Source organism: Styela clava, chromosome 10 (genome assembly GCF_964204865.1).
Source record: "Styela clava chromosome 10, kaStyClav1.hap1.2, whole genome shotgun sequence".
Lineage (NCBI taxonomy): Eukaryota > Metazoa > Chordata > Ascidiacea > Stolidobranchia > Styelidae > Styela > Styela clava.
Genome location: NC_135259.1, coordinates 21,681,141 through 21,704,902, shown reverse-complemented (window position 1 = coordinate 21,704,902; position 23,762 = coordinate 21,681,141). Strand labels below are relative to the sequence as shown.

The following is a 23,762-nucleotide window of genomic DNA, read 5'->3' as shown; positions in this document are numbered from 1 at the left end:
CGTCCATTATTACGTCACAATTAAGTTCTTTGTTGTGAGACGCGCTTATTGCACTACAATGGCTGCCATAATCATAGTTCGGCGAGAAACGCACAATTTACCTTTTGGTTGAAGTAAATGAAGTGCAGATAAAACGTCACAGATTATATCATCATGAGACTCATTTCATTCTGAGACGGATTGTTTAAAATTTCCTTTAGTCTCAGATGAGGCTGCAACTGAGTTGAAGATGATCGATCTTCACGAGAAATACAAACTGAAATGCGCTTTAAATTAGGGGAAGAGGAACCATTGAGTTATGGAAAAAAGCCAATGCAAGCAGTAATGAGTGATTACAACGCCGTTGTTAAACATCCCAGATGGTCTACTAGGGGTTGGGATTCTTGGCTCCCACCCAGGCGACCCGGGTTCGATTCCCGGTTCGGGAACGCCTTTTCTTCTAAGTTATCTCTTGTCATAGTGAAACCCGGGTTGTTCATTAGACTTTCTTTTTTACTGACTTCGGCACGCTCTTTCTTTTTAGTTTTGCATTCGCTAACAATATCTTGAAATCATTATTTAAGGATTTCGTGTTACTGTTTCGCCTTTCAGTCACGATAACCTCATTCAACAAGCAGAATAGAACCAAGAACCAAAACCAAGAACACGCAGGGTGTTTCTGAGTCCTGAATTCAAATTTATAATGCGGAACCCCGACCAGTAGATCTCCATGTTGCCATATGTCGCTTACTCGTTTGTTGTCTCAGATTCATTCCAGGCCTGAGCTGGTTAGCAGCGATTGAGAAAATTTAAAACATTACAAGAAATAAACATTGACAGACCTTCACGCTATTGTTTTAAATTGAGGTGGATCTCACAGTATAGTAATCGGTAGTAAGAGAGATATGCTCAAATATATGGACACGTTTGGAATAAATGAAACATTTAGCCTTTTGAAGAAAAATTTTATCTTTAGCCCCCAAAAATTTCAGGGCAATTTGTCCAGTAATCAAAGTAAAAAGCGATATTTTAAAAACTTGTCAGGGTGCCAGTATAAAATGCAAAACGATCGTTATGTCCACTGACGTGTCCAATAAACCAAAAGAATACAGAATGTAAAAAGAAGCAAAAACTGATAATTCGGGGTGAAAGGAGTCGCAAGTAACCAATACTGGTTATCGAGCGACGACGCCTGTGATCAGTGGCGTATCTAGGGCGTGGCACGTGCCATGGGCGCCAGTCATATAGGGGCGCAAAAGACCAAAAAAATTTAATCGTAAATTGTTCTTATACAATAATCCAAACATGGTAATAGAAATTCGTATTTTTTTTTAGATAATACCGTACAAATATTTCAATTCAGCAACATTCGTTAAAAATTGCCAGTCAGCGATCAAAGTTGCGCATTTTAAAACTTTGCCATGGGCCCAATTTTACGCAGATATGCCACTGCCTGTGATGAGTCTAACAGTAATGGAAAATACAATTAAAAAGTCAAACAATGTTTGAAAGAAAATAAGAAGAAATAAAAGTCGGCGCGACCTGAATTTGAGGGAGACGCCCAATAAACAGGAAAAAAAAAAACTTCAATCACCTTTGTTCGAGTTATACCGGGACTATAGTTTCCTGTTCTCGCGCTATAGTACTCAATTTTTCTTTATTGTGTGGTGAACCTTATGTTATAGACGCACCAACAGAGACCTCCTGAAGTATGCGCACCAAGATGGCGCACGACCTGAACCCTAACCTGGTACACAACCTGAGTTCAGGTTGTGCGCCATTTTGGTGCGCATACTTCAGGAGCACCCGCAACATGTATCCATACTACGTCACCAATGCTAACTTGACCAGCCTGCGACCGATTTCTGCTAAGTGCTGGTTCCTGGTTCGTTTTCACCATGTTGAACAAACATGTACTAAACAGGGTTCAGTTTGCTAGAAGTTGACTCAGTACGGCATTGACAAGTGACGAAGCAGACGAATCGATCGCATGCTAATCAAGCTACTCTTATATTTGATTGTTACGTGTTTTCTCATTTCAAATTGCTTTTGTATTGTCAGATTTTGAATCATGTTCAATCTCTTCTGTGCTATTTTCATTTTTGGTAAATGGGCGCGTACTTATAACGTTTTTTTAAACTTTATTTCAAGTCAAGCTCGCCTTCCAGGTATCTCTGCATTTTGTTTGTCTGTTTACTTATGTGTTGTTTTGATTCATGTCAGAGAGCCGAGATCAAATTATTGATCGATACTAACCAAGCGATCACCAGAAAACATGGCTTTTTGATAATGAGTGACTAATTGGTAACCGCATCTCAAGACACGCTCAAAGCTTCGCGACCGTCAGTTGATGTTGTGCGTCCGATAAATTGAAATTGCCTGCTTAGCGACATAGCGTATGGCCAGTGAAAGGGCTGTGGACTCAGTGTTGCTACATTTTCATTGGAACCGGATTTTCAGACTCGTCGGATTGAAAATTTTAAATTCACCATAGTTTTAACGGTAATATATTTAGTCAAAATCTTTTATCTTCTAAACTTAAAAATGATTAATTTAAAATAAGCATTTTTATTGTTATGCTAAAGAAGGCTCACATGCGCTCACAAGTCTTTTCATTAAAATTTGATTTTTCAGAGTTCGACTGGAATCGAAGTCAAAACTCCATGGAATCCGGATTAAATTGTGACTTTTCTTGACTCCGCACCTCTGGCTTCTAGAAAGATCTTATCAGCGAGTAAAAACATTTATCGGCACTAAAAAGTGGAGACAAACTCATCGACTCCAGATGGCGCTATTGAGCACCAAATTTCATTACAATTCAGTCGCATTCCTCGTTACGCTGAACCGATAAAATACGTAACAATAGGGATCATTGAAGCGCGAATCTCTCGTCTCACGAAAAGAAGAAACGGCATTAGCTGTTCATTACCGATAAGCAGTCTGCAAGGAAAGGCGCGCGAGTCATTGCACCAATAGCGAAATAGATATGATAAACTAACAGTTATAATAAAGTAATACCGCATCAGTGTTATTAATCGTTAGCGGGAATATCGCGAAGGAAAACACACAAAGAATGGAATGTACGAAACAACTTCGGAAAATATTTTTATTGTTCTGTTTGATGATTCAAGTCCAAAGATCGATTTCAGCTGGTAAGTGTTTTAGTTTTATTTAGGGAAAATCGAATTTTACATATTTTATGAATCAAAAGGAATAATATTATCGTCAATTTAACATACCCCGGCCTGCATTGGTAACCCGACAGGAGGTCTTAGTTTCCGTCTTCGAGACGGCATATTTGTTTTTTATACTCCGGGAAAATCTGTAGAATTCCATTCCAAGTTTCAAAACATAGAGAATTTACGTATAATACTTTACCAATGATACTGTCTGTATAAGTTATTTTTGTTCAAACGAACATTCGACAAAGCTATGACAACTGCAGTTCGAAAAGCGTCAAAATGCGGCCGCGTCTGTATCTCCCGTCGTGTTATTACGGCTAGAAGTGAAGCCGGGCTTCTCCGTTAAGAATATTTTATGATTTATGTATAATAATATGATTCTCTCAAAATACATTGATAAATGCTTTTCAAATTTTAATATTGATAGTAGTTATAAGTAATTCGGTTATAATAGAACCGCCTAGTCTGAATGTGGATGGACGATCGGGCACTTGTTGGGCAAAACATTAGTAAAGAACCCATCTCCATAGTTGACTTTATATGCTTTTTAATGGAGCTACATAACATAATATAAGTAGGGGTAGGTATAACCAAGTATTCTATAATTCTGCAATGATTATTGCTGGCTAATTATTTTGGAATTTTGTTGAATAATCAATTTCGAATATTAAGAATGCGCTACTGTAAAATCAAATATATGGCCAGAATTTTATAGTCCAAATCGGTATCTAACTACCAAAATGGAATCTTTCACAGAAGTTTTCATTTATCTTTTACTTTTACTATAATCCGTGATTCAAAACTTAATTATATTTCTGTAACGATTCATCGGGTCAAAGTCAGACAAACAGAATAAAACAGAATTATATTTGAGTTATTGTGAATCAAAACTATTATCTGTTACTTAAATTTTCGAAAATACAGTCTTCGAATAAGTTTAATTTTAAATTTACGCATTATTCAGAACTTTAAACATCTCTAATTCTAAGTTCCGTTTCGCCTCCCACTTCTTTCGTATCGGCTCTCTATCCTTTAGTATGAAATCGACTTTTTGAGTGACTAAAATAGACCTTGCGAGTTTCATGTACATATGTTCAGATATATATTGTTGTTCAGACCAGCTAAGTTGAACTTGGATTTTTCTTGGTGGTCGATATCCACGATATTCGATTTTTGAAAGTCTTTCGTGGCTGTGAGATCTTATTGATTTTGGCAGCTGTAAAATCGTTACCAAAATTACTGAGAAATACGGAAATTTAATTGTATTTCGTATTCAATTTGACTTTAGTATAGAAACATTATGTGTTTACGAAACAATTAATATTCAAATTATATTTTTAATTTAGTACTCTATGACTTTTAAACTTGCTCCTCGTTAATCCATGGACGAGAAAGGCCTCGAAAAGCTTAATTATATTTAGTATTGCGAAAAGTGTCTAAACTGCACGATATAACGACATATTTCGTTAAATATTAAAGATTTGAAAATCACGAGAAAGTGCATTTTCGATACACTCAATTAAATTGATTCTTACTCGTTTTCCATTTATAATATTTTTAATTGAACCTATATAAACTTGTGTTACTATCTATTTTTTCTTAGTTTCGATTCCTTCCTTTTATTGTAAAAATCGTTTCAAGGTTGATTTACTTTTAAAAATCAATTCTTGATTATGTGTATAAGCAAAATTTCCATACAATGATATGACTTGTTTTTTTTATCGCGGAAGAGGACATTTCTTTCACAATTTTTATAATTTCCTTCATCTTCAAATTTGATTTCATATTAAACCTCAATTCTTGAGCAGATGACCTGAAATTAGTGTTTACTAGCTACATTCGGGGCAAAATTTCCTTTAAAATATGACTTGTTATTTATTGTGGGAGACGATATTTTCGTTCAGCACTCAGCAGATTATCGACGATCCAGAAATTTATATATTGTACATATACAGGCAAATATAATTTAAAAATAAGACGGAATGTCTACCGTCTCGCATGATCGCAGACAGGCTCAATTTGTTTCTAAATGCAATGTAAAAACTCAGGCAGGATAATTACTGGATTAAAAGCCTCAGGCTACGAAGCAGTAACTTTCCACAAGTCATCAAATACCTTGAATGTTTTGTAGCTATTTCGCGCTCTTTTACCTCCCATTGTCTTTGTTAATTGTTATGTAACAACGTTAGATTTATGACTACACAATGGTCATAAAAATTTATGAATTAAAAAGCTATTAATATTGTTTGATCACAATATATTCGCCTGATTGTTAATTGTATCATAACAAATAACGTAATCGTAAGAAAATGTGATAATTGCCGTACATAATTGAACTAATTCTCTTCCATTTTGTATAATTTAAGGATAAAACGATTATTTTGTAACAGTTTTCTAATTTGTTACAAATTTCGATCGGTTAACGGAAATTAAAAGAAATATAATAGCCAGCTCCAAGGCCATAATGGGGTTTTTTACGTAGTCAACACATTGCATATAAAATAAATGTCATTACATTAAAATAGTACCGAAGTAAGGCTGTATATGCTGTATAAGAGTTTTGTATAAATATTTCAAATTATCTTTTACTATCAAGTTCATGTATCGGTAACGATAAACCGGTAATCTTTTTAGGCTCGATATAGAATAGTTACCAGTAATTTATCAGGCGTAAAATATGCCTTCGATATTCGCGGTTAGATATTATTTGTTCATCCAACTCATAAAATCGCTGATATCATGTGAATGAACATAAGCGATTATAACTCATAAATGCACTTCATATTTTAATTATGAGCGTATAATCCGCCTCTGCTATGAATGATTGTTTGCACAACTGTCCTATGTTTCGTCATATTAACCCAAACTTCCACTTCACCAGAAGACCGTTGGCGTCGTCATACAAAACCCACGCAGACAATCGAGTAGCTTTGTCGTCCCGGTAGCCTAATGGCAGATTTAAAATTCAACTTTTCGATTTTAGAATCGAACCGAATATATGGAGTTAACCAATTTTACATCAAGTATTGTGAAGGGACTAAAGCCTATATTCACTTAACTAACTCAGAAGTCCCCGAACGCCTACTAGAACTAAAATGAGGAAAATCGGAATAAAATTATGGCCTAACCCTAACCTGGTACACATACTACGGGACAATTCGGATTTATTATATACCTTAAAATGCAGTTAAATAAATTTGGTATCTAATGCTGAATCGGGAAGATTACAGTCCTTTGAACTGAAGTAGCTTCTTAAATAGCAATGGATACAAGTACAGAGCCCTGTTTTGAGTGAAAAGGCTGGAAGACTTAAAAATGGGCATTTCGCAGTATTTAAATTCTTTTCACATTTCATTCAGATCTAAATTATAAGATTTTTTTCTAGTTAATGCATCATATTTTCCTCAAGTTGCCAATGTATAAATCTGACAATAGAATTTCTTGACTTGAGAATCAAACCGATTATTGAATAAAATATAATGAATAAAAATTTTAATAAGTACACCATAAACCCTCAAATGGCCTACATTTCTCAATGTGGCGATTAGCAATTCTTTTTGCTTCTAATTATTATGCTATCACTATACCCGACTATTTATTTGTTTCATTTACCCCCATTCAAAAAACGATGAGTTTTCTGTACTGAAAAGCGTGATTTTGATTGTTTACGTCCAAACATTATGACGCACAATAGAACTCAAAATCTGTCGTCTGCGTGCGTAGGCGTTGATCGCCCCTACCCTGAAATTTAAGAACTTCGGTTCCAGGTGAAAAACAAAGTTTTAGCGTGACTATGCGGTTCTAATAATGTTACTGACTCGATAGAATTGCCAGAGCCTAATTAGGAATTGATGCAAATTTTGATAGGGACTTTTAAATAGCCCAAAGGATGTATGAATGTATATGTCGAAGCGGGAAGAAATGCTAATTTTTTATAGGACCCTTTAAAATTTTTTCATAAAGACGGAACTTAAATGTATAAATACATATAATGAACAACATTTAATTCTTCATAATTGCGTTGACCGGCCAGCCCAAGATGTAACTTCCGGATTTCAGCTTTGTTACCTTCACCCACATTAAAGCCCGTGCCATAAAACGAAAGCAAATGCCCATGAAACACTCTGACTGGTGAAAGATACCGCACGCATAGTCGTTGGACCATTCAATAAGAAATGATTCATTTGCAGTAAGAAATAGGAAAACAATAGACCCCCTTTCTCTTATAATGCTTAATATTTTCGATTACCAAAAAGATTTATATCTTTGCAGATTACGTATAATATCTATGACTAGAAAAAAACTGAAACTAAAATGAAAAAAATAATAAAATTTCGTTGTTCGTGCAAAGATCATCTTTAGTTTTTACCTTTTAATATGTCTTTCTACTAATAAGGCTTGGACATGGACTTAATGCCATGTAAAAATCTATCATTCAATTTTTGAGGGGAAGAGAAATATTTCATGATCTGCTTTATTTTATTGGAATACGCTTGGATCTCGCGTATAAAATCCACCCCATCCTACAACCACGCGTGTAACTTCAAAAACACTTTTTATATTTTTCATGATCCAATTTTTTTATTACACTTTTGGCTTAATTATATTATTTATCAGCATGCATGGACCGAGCATAACATTTTTATAATATCATTTACCCTACGTGTTCACTCACTTAAACACACAGCTTTACCTATTTTAAAATAAATAAAGAGAAAAACACCAAAAAGAGAAAAAGTCCCACACAAAGAACACGCGATATCATTTCTCATGCTAATACCTCTTAAACCATCAATCAGTGATTTGTAAAACCACTAATGTAGAGAAGGATAAACTACTTAACATCAGGAGAAAGGTCTGGTAACTAGAATTCCATATTTCAATAATTAAAAATTAGGAGAAAGTTCGATTTGTATATGTTTCTTATGACGTTTTATTATTCTACATTGTTATGTTCAAGAATCTTACTAATCATGCTGAGATAGTTTTTTTTTATTTCGAATTAAAATTTTCGTTTGTGGTTTACAATGATTTTTTAAACTCATTTATTACTAGGAAATATTCAAATTCTATAAAACAAATGTAACTTTTGGTACCAACCCAGTATATTTACCTATACATACGATACATATACTAGGTAGGAGTACTTGTTTCCATAAATAAATCTGTAATATTCATGATTTGGGGCTCCCGAAGTATGCGAACCAAGATGGCGGACATCGGAATGTAATATGTGTACTAGGTTAGGGTTAGGCCATAATTTTAGGTATAAATATTACGGGAGGCTCTTGGCTAGTCTTCGAACTTATAATAGGACTAAAATGAAAAAAATTATCGCCTAACCCTAACCTGTTACCCATGTTACGTTCCGATGCCCGCCATCTTGGTTCGCATACTTCGGGAGCACTCATGATTTTATGGTAAGTACAAACATTTTACAGTAGTTTTTCGACCTCCACAAAGTTTCGTTTCCCATACTTTTGATAGTTTACTATTTAGCAGAAGATATAAACCCATTCCAATGTAAACAGTGGCATATTTATCGTAAGATAATCTTCATTGAACACACAAAGCATGGTGGTCGGCTTTTATACTTAAGACCTTTATCTGATTCGTTCGATTTTAGGGTAAAGTCATTTTAAAATGGAGTAAGGTTCGCTCATAGTCTTATCATGTATGATGGAGGGAAGAGAAAAGTTCCAATTCTGAGATGACTTTACCATTCATTATTGCTTGATTAAGCATTTCGCTTTACTTCAGATTAGTATAGTTTAAAAAGTACTCTTTCTCTAAGCGTTTTATTCCGTTCGGCCTAACACAAAATAGACGATTAACATAGTTTTTTGTTTAATGGTTCAAGAGAACATTTTCCGATTTCCTAATAGATTAATATCCGCTTTGGTATAAATTCATAGACTACATTTGGTAAGCGTTTCACATAGTTGTGCTGTGACTAAAAGGGACACACTCAGCTGGTTTTGCTTGCTTATTCATGGTTCGAGAAAATATGTTCCGAGCAGATTAATCTTCGATCCGAAAATTCCTCTTTGTAGTTTTTGTTTGATCTCGAAATAGGCGTTTCAAGTGGATTTTGTAAAACATCTTCTGTGTGTAGCTTGAAAAAAATACTTGTTTTGCTGGTTAGATGTTCCCATATTCGACCAGGGCAATCGTACGAAGTCTATTAATTTAGGCCAAGTTGTGAATTTTTATAATTGAATGTTGGCGAATAAAAACTAAAGGTAAACATAAACATTATGAAATTTATATGTAATATGTATTTGTTACTAATTGCTTAATATCCATGCCACCCAAAATACATTAGAATCCTAAACCTTATGTTGAGTCTGTATGAAAATCTGGTAATATCAAATGCTACCCTAGTTAACGCTTACTTATTTGCCAGAAATGGTGAACGTTCGGAATCCACGCATTTGGGCCAGTCTGTTATTTCAAATATGTTGGTAAATAATAGATACCAATAAGAAATCTAAAATTTGTGTCGCGCAATTGCATTGAATGCGAAGTCTGTGTCATGTCTGAGCTTTGTTCGGAGTATAAATGTGAAATTACGCAGCATTATTTATTACCTCATAATTAATTAAAATAAGAACATAATGGTTGTCAATGGAATTGGAAGAAGAAATTTAGAGTGAATTAAATTAGTTTTTTTTTTAAATATCAAACAAAAGCACTAAAATTCGACGAAACAAGTGTTATTGCATTCGTGTGGTTCATAAAAATACCAATGAAATAGTCTCGTCAGCTTTTCTGCGAAACGTCGAGACTTTTTAAGCTTTAAAACGATGCTAAACCTAATTTGATCAGAGAGATAACCTAGTGTTAGAAGAATCGCACAGATACTGAGTAATGGCCAATGTGTTCACTTTGTATCATTTATTATTTTTTTAAATTTGTTTGAAACTGTAATTCAATAAATGATACTTCTAAATATATTATTGTAAATTAGGATTAGTGCATAAAAGTTGTGTTGTTTCTGCGTGTGATTTCGAAAATTGAATTTTTTGTGGGAGGTGGAACAAGGGAACACTGCCTACTTCTATCCCGTTGCGCATGGATTGAAGACAAAATTATGGGTTCCCGAGGATTAGGCGCTGATATGCTAATGGGTGTATTTGCGCCATGCCACGGCGGTTACAGATTAACCTTTTTGCTATTTAGAGTTCATTTTGGTGTAATTTTATGCAAACATCTCTCTTTCACGGTAACCAGAGGGTTAAAGTAACTTTTTTAACGAATTCTTCTTACAGATTTAGGTTAACTTAGAATAATATTAGCGTGGTGTAAGAGTTTTTGTTTTGAACTAATAAGAAGTTATGTTCGATATAAGTGTGGCCCACGCCAAAATGAAAATAATAGTTCTATATTATCATATAGTTTAGTTTAAGTTACGTTCAAAATCATGATTGTAATTTTGAATAAACTAAAAAAAATTGTAATGAATATATAAATGTGGATATAATAATTAGGTATAAAAATTCATTGATATTGTTTTATGCGCGGTTCATGTGTGTCTTGCAATACAAAATAGTCTCATACAATACTCAACATAATATTACGGTACAAAATAAGTGTTTTTACGTTATGCTTAGTTTATAATGGTTTTCGTTTTCGTTTGTATTTTGTTCATAGTCTTAAATTTTTTTTAAATTGCAAATGGAATTTATCGATATCATATATTGTTTTGGCCCTCGCAGATGAATTAAATGAAGTAACAATACTTGAACAATTACTGATTAAAAACAACAAACCTTGTTAAGATATATTGAGAACTGACCTCACAACAAAATTGAAATTGTAAATAGACTTTATGGGCACAATGTATTGATAAGCATTGAAAATAAGAAATCGGTTAGTCTATTATTTACTGAGAAAAGCGATTTTTCTCACAACACCAATTTAATAAAACGATCCATAGGTTCACTCTTTGTGTCAAAATTGTCTATTGTGTAATTCAGCCAGCAATTGTTCATTTCACGGATGATAATAAACAGGTATTCCGAGTCTGTCGAAGATTTTCTAATAACGGTTGTAACTGCCTTTCTTAATGTTGTTCGATCGTTTACAATTTCGTAAAAATGCTCGTTCAACTGCCCTACGGCGGTATTATCCGAGGTCGTCGACATCTGAGCTAGGTTAGGTATGTGTCACACAATCTATTAAAAACAAGCATGGTAACATAAAATGATAAATTTACATTTTATTTTTTGTGATTGAGGTGATTTAGCGATCAATTTAGTAGTTATACCACCTTAGCTGTGAGATGATAAATTTTGGGTGGACCATAACATAAAAAATGTCGGACGTTTACAAAAAGGTAGTACATCATGTAACAGTTGTATTGAGTCTTTTCGAAATAGCTCATCATAAAAAGTTCATCTCCGTTTCAAGTATTACGCGAACAATCCCGAGTCTGAAAATTCTGGTGTCCCAAAAAAACAGTAGCTCCGTGCGTATAGGTTCCCAATTAGGCGCGAAACATTTATTACAAGTAACTACACTACGATCTTCCCCCGAGATAAATTTTTTGACCGAAATATGGAATTTAAAAAAAATATGATTACTTATCATTTTACACTAATTTTCGTCAATAGGCCGATAGTTTCAGTTGACGTTTTGGGTATTTTACTATTTTTAAGCTTTTTCTGGCACAAGTTGTTTTGTGAATTTTGCCGAAATAAGGTCTTTACATAATCAACCAAATTATGCATTACTATACAAGGCCATCGATACAACCGTTTTGTATGCGTGGTGCATGTTTGGCCATGGATAAAACTCAAATTTAAATACGTAACAATATCGCAGCACTTCCCCACTCGAGCGCTTTATTGTGACTAATAATTGAAATTCTACACTTTCCCGCGACCAGTGACGGCCTCTGTGCATTGTCACATCACAAAACATGCCAGCTCAGTCTAAGTCACGCTTCAGTGATAGCAACATTCTTCAGAATTTTTCAACTGGAAAAGCTGGTTTAACTGGATAGTACGATCGTCTGCTTTAATATTTTCTCGTTCAAGGATGGACTGTAAAGTATGGGGAACATTTATATCCGACTGCAAACTTTGAGCAATTTAAAATAGACTCCGACAATTGTTTGGCGAACTCCGCTGTTAACTTCAGATTGAAAGGAAATCTCATTCCAGATCCCAACTCCGGGAAAACCAAATTATGATAACAATACACTTTGGCCTGTGCCAGCCTTATTGATTAACAAAAAGTTAATGGGTGAATAATACCAAGCGACTCCGGTTCTGCTTGACAAAGATTTTGACTCAAACAACCACTCCAATATCAATAAAAACATATTAAACTCCCACCCCGCAATCTTCGTTCCCAGTTTATGCATACATGTTAATTTCCCACTTGTTTGGAGCGCTGTCAATAATGAATTGCAATTTGGAGTTTGTTGGCGTTTTAGATTGTACCTATCCATATAAATTAAGTCCGCAAGTAATATATATGGAAGTTCTAATCGGCAAAACCCGATTTTTGTCAGCTTCCAGATTTGAAAATGCTCACATTCGCCGTCTGGCATTGTCTCTCTTCCAGTACAATCTGAAACACACATTTTGGGTCAAAATAACGTAAAAATAAATTCTCACAGTCTTTGCATATATAGGGACATTAGCCAGCTTTTCCCGGGGATTAGCGCATTATTTCCGGGGCCACCCAAGCTTTTGACACTTTTTCTGTTTTGGCATAAATATGAGATAAATTTGATATATGTGGGAGTTTGCAAATATTGCAAAGTTTTGTCATCTTTGAAGCGGTTTGATAACCTCGTGTAGCGGTTTCATGACCTCGTGTTTGCTTAAGATTATTTCCGAAAACATGATTGTTTCGTTTTGCTTTCAAACTAGTATTTGGAGAAAATTAAGAATTCCTCCCTTTCGTGTGAATGAAATAATCTTGCCTTGAGAAAACAGATGCTTTATTTCGTCACAAAGTGTATTTGAACACAAACAAGGCTTGCAACTCTAGCGCTTAGTGTTCACCCAGCTGTGAATATCTGGATTCAAACAAAACCTACAGACCATCGTACAGACCGTGGGAAACAATCGTCGTTAAAACGGCAAATTTTAAAAGGTACTCATTGCAAAGCAACGTACTAAGTATTTGTCAATATTAAGCGCATTTTCTGGTACTTCCGTAGTGTGTGTACCAGGTTAGGGTTAGGCTATAGTTGTATTCCGATTTTCCTTATTTTGGTTATATTACGCGTTCGGCGACTGTCTGTCTTAGCCAAGTAAATATACCCTTGCCCATAGGTTTCAGTTTCTTTACACAACTTGATTAGTTACCTCCATATTAGTACACACACGGTTCCATTACATTTGAACCCACGTACATTTGAACCCATGACAATTGCACCTGTATGCTATTGCACCTATGGAGTTTTTTTGTTTCACGGATAGTTAAACCCATACTAACCCTAACCCATGGGTTTTAGCACCCGCATATAGATTGAACCCGTGGATATACGCATGGGTTCAAATGTACATGGGTTCAAATGTACGGTCACCTACACACACTTCTGGAGCGCCTATTTTCTTGCATTATGGTCACGAGCGATCACCGTTAAAAAAAAGTTTGATAAGTACTGATTGTTGGGCAATAACCAACTGTTTGCCAATTTCAAGCACACCTTGCATCATATGTGCCAACTTGTATGTACAACCAAGGGAAATAAGCATCGCACCTTACGCGGAGCGATGCAACCTGGCCATTGAATCTCCGCAACAGGTTGCTTACTTACCCAAAGACTCGTTTGAAGAGAAAGCGTGTGGCATTTCATAAACTGACAGAATGCACCGTGTTCATATTTATTCTAAAATTTGAACTGTTTCGTTTATGCTGCTCGTTATGGTATTTTGTGATTTGCTGTGATCACGTGCACATACTTGCATGAAGACTGAACAATGTTTTCATTGCTATACCAACAATGACGTCATAAATTGACAATAACACGCTCATATCACAACAATCAACTTATCGTCTGCGTTGTTTTGCCAGTTAGGAGTGCAATACGCCAGTTAAAACAACAATATCGAGGTATACAGAACCTGTTTCATAATTAGAAAAATTTATTGTTTTCTTTAATTCGGTTTACCTGAGGTTAGGATATTCTCTATATAGTTTTTCCTAAAATACTATCCTAGCCTAAAAACGCCTTAGAACATTAGTGGTGGCAGATACTGGATTGCACATAAATTACTTTTATACCTTCTAAGTCTGAGAACTATGATTATCGCCACTCGCGACTAAATGCCACATAATGAACATAAATCCCACCCGCGTGAACCAGCATTATTTATTACTTGGGTGGCAAGCTCGAAAATTCTAACAAAACAACTTTTTTGCACAAGTTTCGTGCAGAATATCTTACAGATGTCATAAAAAATTTGTTATGTAAAAACATGGCGCAATTATTGGATCTCAAATTATATACCTTGAAATGACCATTATTTAAATTCCTTTACAGAATTAGAGAATACAAGCTAGGGTCTTACATGTAAATATCATTTAAAGACATACCACGCATGATCGATGATGGTTATTTATCGTCATCAAATATAGCTGACGACCATCCATTGTTAAATCACAATCATGTCAGCTGGTCTAGCACGTGCTTTGTTACGTCATTGTGGGGGCGAAGTAATAACAATGAATGATTTGTTATAAACGAACATTTCCCTCGAACAATCAAAAGTGAACAAAATCGAATAATTTACTATTCTGATTACATACGGAAATTTATAAACATTTTTATGAGCAAATACCCTCAAATCGTTTTATATACAACGATTCAGACCAAAATTTTCTCCTACATTCGTGTTTCATGATAAAAAAAAGCAACGATCTTAAAAAATTCCAGATAAAAATTGTACTGCTTTAGAAGGACTGTCAAAACTAGTATTTTTTTTCCTGTGCGACTTGTAATAAGTACCATAAGTTAAATTTTCACAAATTTTATTTTGTAACATTTCGTGCGACCAAAGTCAGACTTTACGGATTTACTAACACAAGAAGCAGAGAGAAAGTAGGTCATCTTGCGCTAACCAACGATATATATGCTCAACATGCAATCCATTACTACAAAATAGGTTTGAATCCGCCATTACTTCATCTTCGCTTAGTGTTTTTCCTATTAAACTTGGGCAATAAATTTGTTTTTATTCAATCTTATTATGGCCAACAATATTAGTCGCAAATGATTAAAAATGCCTTAGATAAATTAAAATCGTCGGCGAATTGTGTGAAGTGCTGTCGGAAAGCATTAGCCATTCCGAAGAAAAATAAATGTTGGTTTACACTCCGGGGAATTACCATGCAATATTTATTAGGCAGCGTTGACGGCATTAATCTAAAAGGCGGGAAGGCTTGTCTACGCCATAATGGATAAGAAGGATATTTTTTATGACGCCACAATCCGTCACGCTTGGGGAAGGCTAATATGCTTGTTTTATGTTTTGCATTATTTGGACATAATCCACAATGTAATTCGTAGCAAATGTCAGCTGCGTGTGCTGGCTTAACAGAATTATGACATCATACTTACATGTATTATATTTCATCCAATTATATTATTTTGCAACTAGCCTGTTTATGAGATCAACAATGCGAAATGGAAAGCCGCCAAATTAATGCGAACTGTCGTTATTGGTGGAATATGCAATATTGTGCCATAATCTTAAGAACAGTAGTATATGTTAGTGTCGTACATTAAACCAGGGTCGCTCTGTCACTATACTAAGATGTATTATGACGTCACTTCAAGCGATGTCACGTGTTATAATATTACGTAATATTTAAAAAAATCAAATTCCGATTCATCGAGAGGCTCTCATTCATATGCATTCACTAACTAATAGGTATATAGCTACTAGAGATCTAAATACAGGAATCTCCACAATTCGTTTTAAGATATATTTTTATCTTGTATCAGTATTTGCTTTTTCGAAGTGAGAAAATAAATTAGAATACGTCCGCTACATATGGAGGACCAGTATCAGCCCTCCTGTCTTGTAACAATTTTAAGGCTTTTCACTTGAAATGGATTTTTGAGTGATTGGCTAATTTTCACTATTTATTTTTAATGTCACACATCCTTTAACAATGTGTTTCAGGATTTTAAACCCGAACAAATTAATCATTCTCTTTGAACCTTCAGGGAATTCCGCAACATGCATTATTTAACATCGACAGACTTGTACATTCGTTCCACTCTGGTTAAATAACGTGTTCCTCTGCCAATTCTGATGTTTCGACACATTTTTGTCACGATACAGAGCCAGAAGTCGATCGGCTAAATGGGAATTGAATTGCCATCCTTCCATTCTAACCAGCCATCTTTGGGGGTGATTTAAATGGCAATTAGGGTCTACATCCATTTATATTTTCAATTGTTTATACTTTAAACTGTCCTAATATCAAAACCTGTAGTTCAGTAGAGAAGTTATTAAACGCTGATTATTTGGCTTCTGAAGAAGTCTGACCTTGGTCAGACGAAACGTTACAGACATATATTTGTGTTAGTGTGCAGTAGGACTCTTGAATCACTTAGTAAGTTATTCAAATTGCGATTCGGGGACATTTTTCCGAACCATGTATTTTTATTTTCGCACCTAAGAGGGAAGAACACTGGCACCTATAATCGTAGGTGCATTAGGTCTTACTATGTTGATGCCGCAAATTGCCAGTTTAAATATTGTGGCAAACAGGAAAGATTCCTGTTCAAAATCATAGCAATACGCAGTTTTGTCTGCTTGTCCACGACCTTATTAACAGCAAAACAGAAAGTTATATTTTCAATTCGATGATCCATTAAAGACAAACAAATATTCGTGACCGGATTTCTAACGAACAGTTAAACTTTCTCCCAACTGTAGAAAGAGGTTCGAAGCGGAGTCAAATTTCTTCAAAATAATCTTTTTTGTTTTATTTTTACGCTAAAATATCGCATTTGCGGTTAAATCCTTTTGAAATATTAGATTTTCCGCCATTTTTGTTGTTTTGAGAAGGAAACAAACAACTTGATAGTGACGTCATACACAAAACAAGGAATGTAATTGTTATATAACAAAGTGTTTGGTTTAATTATTCTAAGCAGACGAAAACGCGTGTTTTTAATAAATAGCTAGAAAGTTGTAATTAAATGATTTAAAATAATTGGCTGTTCCTTCCTATTGTAGAACTTACTTTTCGAAACCTTTCTATTTTTTTGCTTTCTGAGATTATGATTCGAAATCACCACGCGCGCAGGTGCTCGCTATTGTGATTTATGGTCAATCTAAAATGCCATGAGACGAAAGTTTATGATTAATTCGTTCCACACGTAGAAATATCTAATTTTAACGTGTGGTTATTCACGTACTGTGAAAAAAAACTAGACCTGTACATTATAAGATTAAGATAAACGAAAGAGCAATGTTTAAATATATGAACATAAAATTCGCGTGTCTGCATCGGTACAGTTAAGACCTGACATGTGCAAACTACGGCCCGCGGGCCAAATCCGGCCCGGCAGGTAATTCAATCTGGCCCGCCTGATGTTTCCACATCCAAACTATTATCAAATTTTGATGGTTTAACTAAAAAATACCCCAAGGAATTTGTGAGTTTCGATTAAATTTAGTTTTGGCAAGAGGCTCATTGCTTCCCGCTTTTGCACTTGTAGCATTTGATGAACCGGGCATAATGAAAAACTGCTCTCATGGATCAAGATAAAAGAGCAAAATTTTAGGTGAAATATCGTGTCCAGTAACATTTAGCAGAAATTAAAAAAAAAGTGGAAGTAATGCTTATTTGGTAATAAAAATGCGAAAACTATATTAAGAGCGGCGAAAAGCGATTGTGTACGCGGTTTTGCTTATCTGTGTAAGTGTTAGCGTAACCTCGATCAAACGAAACGTTACAGAAATATATATATTTGTATTGGTGTGCAGCAAGAATGTTAAATCAAATTGTAAATGAATTGCATTACTTCATCTCTCCCAGGTCGCTTAATTAAATTCCCTGAATCTGTCTTTTCCTTCAACATCTTTCTTAATTTCACGGGTCTTATGTGGACTTAATTTTATCGGACATTCTAATGAATATTGCATTGGAAATTTATCACCTTTGGGAATGTATGTGGCAGCAGTGAATGTCATGTTTTGCGCATGGGACGTGGTTAAATTGTGCTGCCAATCTATATTTCAAGCTTGTTGATATGTGTATTGTAGTTTTTTTCGCTCTCTGATTTATTGTTTCCTTTAAAATTAATTTAACGATTTTAAAAATGTCCGAAGAGAGTGGACATTACACTCGAGGGAGTTTGAAAAGACTCTTCTCCGACATTGTATCTTAATCGCCATAAAATTGAAAATCCCTGAATGATTTTATTATACGACGATTAGAATGCATTCAGCTCCGAGCAAGTCTCTGTACATTCGTCCTCTGCAAAGGTAAGGAGATACTAAAATTGGTACTTCCGAAGTATGTGAACTAAGATGGCGGACACTGGAACGCAGTATGTGTACCAGGTTAGGGCCATAATTTTATTCCAATTTTTCTTATTTTAGTTCTATCACGAGTTCGGGGACCAGCCAAGTGACTCCCGTAGTATTTGTACCTGAAATTATGGCCTAACCCTAACCTGTTACACATACTACGTTCCGGTGTCCGCCATCTTGGTTCACATACTTCGGGAGTGCCCCAAAATTTGGAAGGACTGGAATATTCAGGGTTCGGTCGTTGTCTTCTCGCGAGATGGTGAACATATTTTGAACACGAGATTTTCAATTTGCTATGCCAAACATTGTTAGGTTCAGCGCTCTAAACTAGGCCTGTGCGTCGACACTAGAAGTTTTGACCTTACTCACGCTGAATAGGGTCGTTTGCTCTACAGAGATTACTCTGAATAAATTCACAGGTTCAAAATCTGTGGCCGTGTACTTTATTGTGAGCAAGTCTCATTGCTGTCATAGAGTGTTACATATAACGGCGCCCCCCTAGTATGTGCACCAATATGGCGCACAACCTGAACCCTAATCTGGTACACATACTACGTTCCGGTGTCCGCCATCTTGGTTCACATACTTCGGGAGTGCCCCAAAATTTGGAAGGACTGGAATATTCACGGTTCGGTCGTTGTCTTCTCACGAGATGGTGAACATATTTTGAACACGAGATTTTCAATTTGCTATGCCAAACATTGTTAGGTTCAGCGCTCTAAACTAGGCCTGTGCGTCGACACTAGAAGTTTTGACCTTACTCACGCTGAATAGGGTCGTTTGCTCTACAGAGATTACTCTGAATAAATTCACAGGTTCAAGTTCTGTGGCCGTGTACTTTATTGTGAGCAAGTCTCATTGCTGTCATAGAGTGTTACATATAACGGCGTCCCCCTAGTATGTGCACCAAGATGGCGCACAACCTGAACCCTAATCTGGTACACATACGATGTTCAGGTTGTGCGCCATCTTGGTCCACATACTACGGGGACATACATATAACTACTTGACATTTGTGATAGCTATTCCATTTTTCTGCATATATACTGCCATACCAGGACGGGTAGGGTCCATCGCCTTTCTCCTCCAAAAAATAATTGTTCATGGCATGCTCGGGATATACATCATAAATTTATTTCATAAGCAAAATATATATGTTTGTCTGCTTTGATAAAGGATGATGTCTTTAAATTACGCCAGCGATGACGACATTCATGTGTAACATATCCGGTAATTAGCTGCAATATATTAAAGATTATCTTTCTAATGCATTATGACTTATATGTTGACATCGTGACCTAACACTCGCGTTTCATATCAATTGTCGCCTCACAATTTAGATGGAAATTTAAAATAAATGTCACAGCACTATATCAGATCAAACGCGGCAATACTTGAATATCATACAAATAACGAGGTTTCGAGAATATTTATAGTCGGACATGCAAACGATATATTTGAAACGTTGGGTAAACTATATCTTTCGCTTCTTTCCATTTGTGATTGTTTTCCTGTTCTTCGATGAAGGTATCGCATTTCATCCTGTCGTTGATAGTGTTCTAATTGGAATGGTAACATAGCCCCAATCGTCATTTGAGTGGCCCCATCCGTGGAGTCCTAATGGCCATAAATTTGCAAATCAACTTTTTTTTTCGATTTCTGTTTAAATTTATTAACCATAAATAAAAATGGTGATGATTATGCCAAGAAATGTATAAATTTTGATATGAAACTTATGAAAAATTATGAACCAAAAAATGAGCCGATTTTTCAAACAATTAAAATTAATGCAATGCAAAGGTAGTCAATATGATTGCATCTCTTAACGTTCTTTTCAATTCAACCTTCTAGTCAATTTTCTTAAATAAATCAGAAGTGTTATCAAGGTAGGAATCACTCAAAAAATCATATTTTCGTGCCTTCTTTTATTTCGATATTAACACGGAAGATCAGAATGTTTGCTTCCTAATCACAGAGTCATCAATGAAACTTAAACTCGTCTGTCTATCTTCACCGTTACTCGATGTCCCTTGCGACCTTCCCGATGAAATTATCAAATTAAACTCTGACTCGATGTCCCCCTGAGATTTGAGGTGAATTTAAGTGATTAAAGCTGTTGAATGATGGTGTTTAGAAATTGAATTTAAGTAAACCACTAAATTGGATAATTAGGAACGGGGAAATTTTGTATCTAAGTTGTAAGTTTTTGTCGCAGGTTGAAGACAATAAGTAAAAATATCATGCTGAATACCCCACTAAAGCTGCTTAAGGCTGTTACTTTTTTCCAATTTCGGATGTTTTTGCGAGGTGTTTACCTTGGATAATAATGCTGGAACATTTTGTACTTAATTGACTGTGAGCTCTTATTCGGTCAGTATTCAAAATAGACAAAAATGTGAAATCAATTTTTTAATTTTAGTTATATGACACTCATCACCTTTGAGCTATTTATAACCGCTACAATTCTTTATATTGGCGCTTGGTATTTCAGTGGCCGCTGTAATTTCTACTGGTGACCCTGCTTTTTCTAAATGCTTTAACCTTGGTAACTACCACTCGCATTATGGCTATTCTCACTTGTCAATTTTCATTTAAACCAGAAAACCTTGAAAACAAATCGTGACAGATGTTCTGGGGGCTTAGAGATTTCATTATCCGATAATTTAGGCACATTTTTCGCAGATCTCAAATTTGTTTACTTTTCCTATTAGGCTAACGAGGTTTCGTAAAATTCAATTTAAATGATTTTTTTTATTAAATTGGCTTTCCATTTGAAATTGAGACAAATTAAAACTTTTATTTTTTGTGACATCTGATGAAAAATGCTTCTTGGAAATGATTTGTCAAATTCATTGCAATGTTTTCAATCATTCAGGTATTGATTCTGGGAGTTTCAACGAACTTTTAGTAATGAGACTTGAAACCTCAATAGGAATGAAAAATAAACTAAAATGGTTGTGAATGAAAATTTGAGTTCAGTTTCTCCGCTTAATTGGCGTGTATGTTATTAAACATGCAAATTTGACGGCGCTTCAGAAATATGTGTACCAATATGGCGGTAACTAATTTTATTCGCCTACTTTACATCAAGTTGCGTAAAGGGACTGGAACCTATGGGCATGGGGTATTTTCACTTGGCTAACATAGACAGTCTCCGCACTCGGGATGGAAATAAAATAAGGAAAATAGGAATAAAATTACGGCCTAACCCTAATCTAGTACACACAGTACGGGAGTGCCAATTTGACTACTTTCAATATAGGAAATATAAATTCAGTTAACATATATTCAGGTCCTTCAAAACACTGCAGCTATTGGGTCTTACCATGGCTGTTAAACAGGTCTTAAAAATAGTGGAAAAGTGCATCATTCAATCAATGTATTTCAAATCATTCTCAAATTCCCCGTTTTGGGAGTCCGCTCGTCAAGAGACTTGTTGATAGGAGGATGCAATTGTAAAAATTGCACTTATTTGTTAATTTCTGCAAATTTGCGCAGCTGAACTTGAGTCTATATATAACGTATAAGCGTAATCGCTTTACGTTTTGTGAAGTGCGGTATTACAATTGTGGAAGTGTGCAACAAGACTTCTGGATCAGCCTTGTAATTAGTTCATAGGGATTCAATTGCACAAAAACAGAGGAAATAGAACAATACTTAGGTACACTCTAATCAACCATAACGCTTTTCACCTCTGTCAAATTTTCAATCCATATTTGAGTTATCTCAGACAACATTCCGCGACTCCCATGGGACAGAATGGGAAGTGGCGACTAATCGTGGATGAAAGCTAAGCTTCAATTTGGAAAAAACAAATTTATATCTGTCAAACGTTTTTGTTTTATTCTTTAACTTTTGAATGATTTTTTAGAAAATGTAATGTCGTTTATCTAAAAGAGGGTTTTCTAATAGCATTGTGATGTCACAAACTCTGATCTTTCTGAAAGGTTTTCTTATTGATTATTGCACGACAATCGCAATGATGGATATTTTGAATTTGAACCAAAGTTGCTTTTTAATGCAAATCGGGACTTAATACCAGATCATGTTAGGGAAGGGTAAAGAATCAGCCTTAATTTTTAAAACATCTTGATTTTAAGAAGTCACTTTCTGATTTTTAAAACATAAACATCTCCACAAGGTAACAAATTTGCCTGCACGGAGTGAGAGTGTGAAAATTCTTTAAAAACCATGGCACTCAAACAGTATACGATGTTGATTTATTAGATTATTTCATTTTTAGTAAGCGGACTTCACGGTTTGAAATAAGTAATATCTCCATGCTTTTTATGTATGTGTAACTCAAGAGTCGGGTGTACTTCTGTAACGTTCCGTCTAACTGAGTACGGAAGGATAAGATGTTCGTCTCCTGTTATCCCGACTGATAGTTCATTCTTGGATATTTATTGGTCGCTCAAGAAGTGTGTGTACCAATATGGAGGTAACTAATTTTGTTCGCCTACTTTACATAAATTGTATAAAGGGACTGAAACCTATGAGTAGCAGAATATTTACTTGGTTAACAAAGACAGTCCCCGAACTCGTAATAGTACTAAAATAAGGAAAATCGGAATAAATAAAATTGTGGCCTAACCCTAACCTGATGAACACGCTACGGGCGTATCATTTATTGTGGGTATTATGCAGTGGGTCAGTTCACAAGCCTGATACATGCTTTTCAGGATTTGCCAATGCATTACAACACTTCATGTATTTCCATAATTAATTTTCTTAAATTTTAAATTACTCATATGAATTCAATACTCCCTCTGAGATCGTTATAATATTGGTCGAGTGATGAAATATAGAGACCGCAATAATACAACGAGTGCTAATGTATCCGCAAATGTTCAGAAATCAAAGAGCAAAGGCCGAATAGCTTAATCTACTTAGTATAAAAAGTAGGTCGAGAGCTCGAATTCTTAATTCGTCTGTTTTAGAGCTAAAATCAAGCTTGGCTAATATATACCAGTCGGGGTCGCGCAGATTTATCCATTTATTCTTCTTCTGTAATGTTTGCGGATTCGTATTTGTTCAATAATAAAAATGATAATTCTTAGTGATTCAAGATTTTTGTTACTTT

General features: G+C 35.2%; 1 protein-coding gene across 1 annotated transcript in view; it reads left to right on the top strand.

Moving 5' to 3' along the window:
- Positions 1–2,335: 2,335 nt before the first annotated feature.
- The window catches only part of LOC120337568 (uncharacterized), a 64,748-nt gene continuing 43,321 nt past the window's right edge, over positions 2,336–23,762 (top strand). Inside the window, exons 1-2 of the mRNA XM_039405398.2 lie at positions 2,336–2,481; positions 2,614–3,131. Coding sequence (XP_039261332.2) covers positions 3,053–3,131 — 79 coding nt within the window. The 5' untranslated portion in view covers positions 2,336–2,481; positions 2,614–3,052. The remainder of the gene's footprint in view (positions 2,482–2,613; positions 3,132–23,762) is intronic.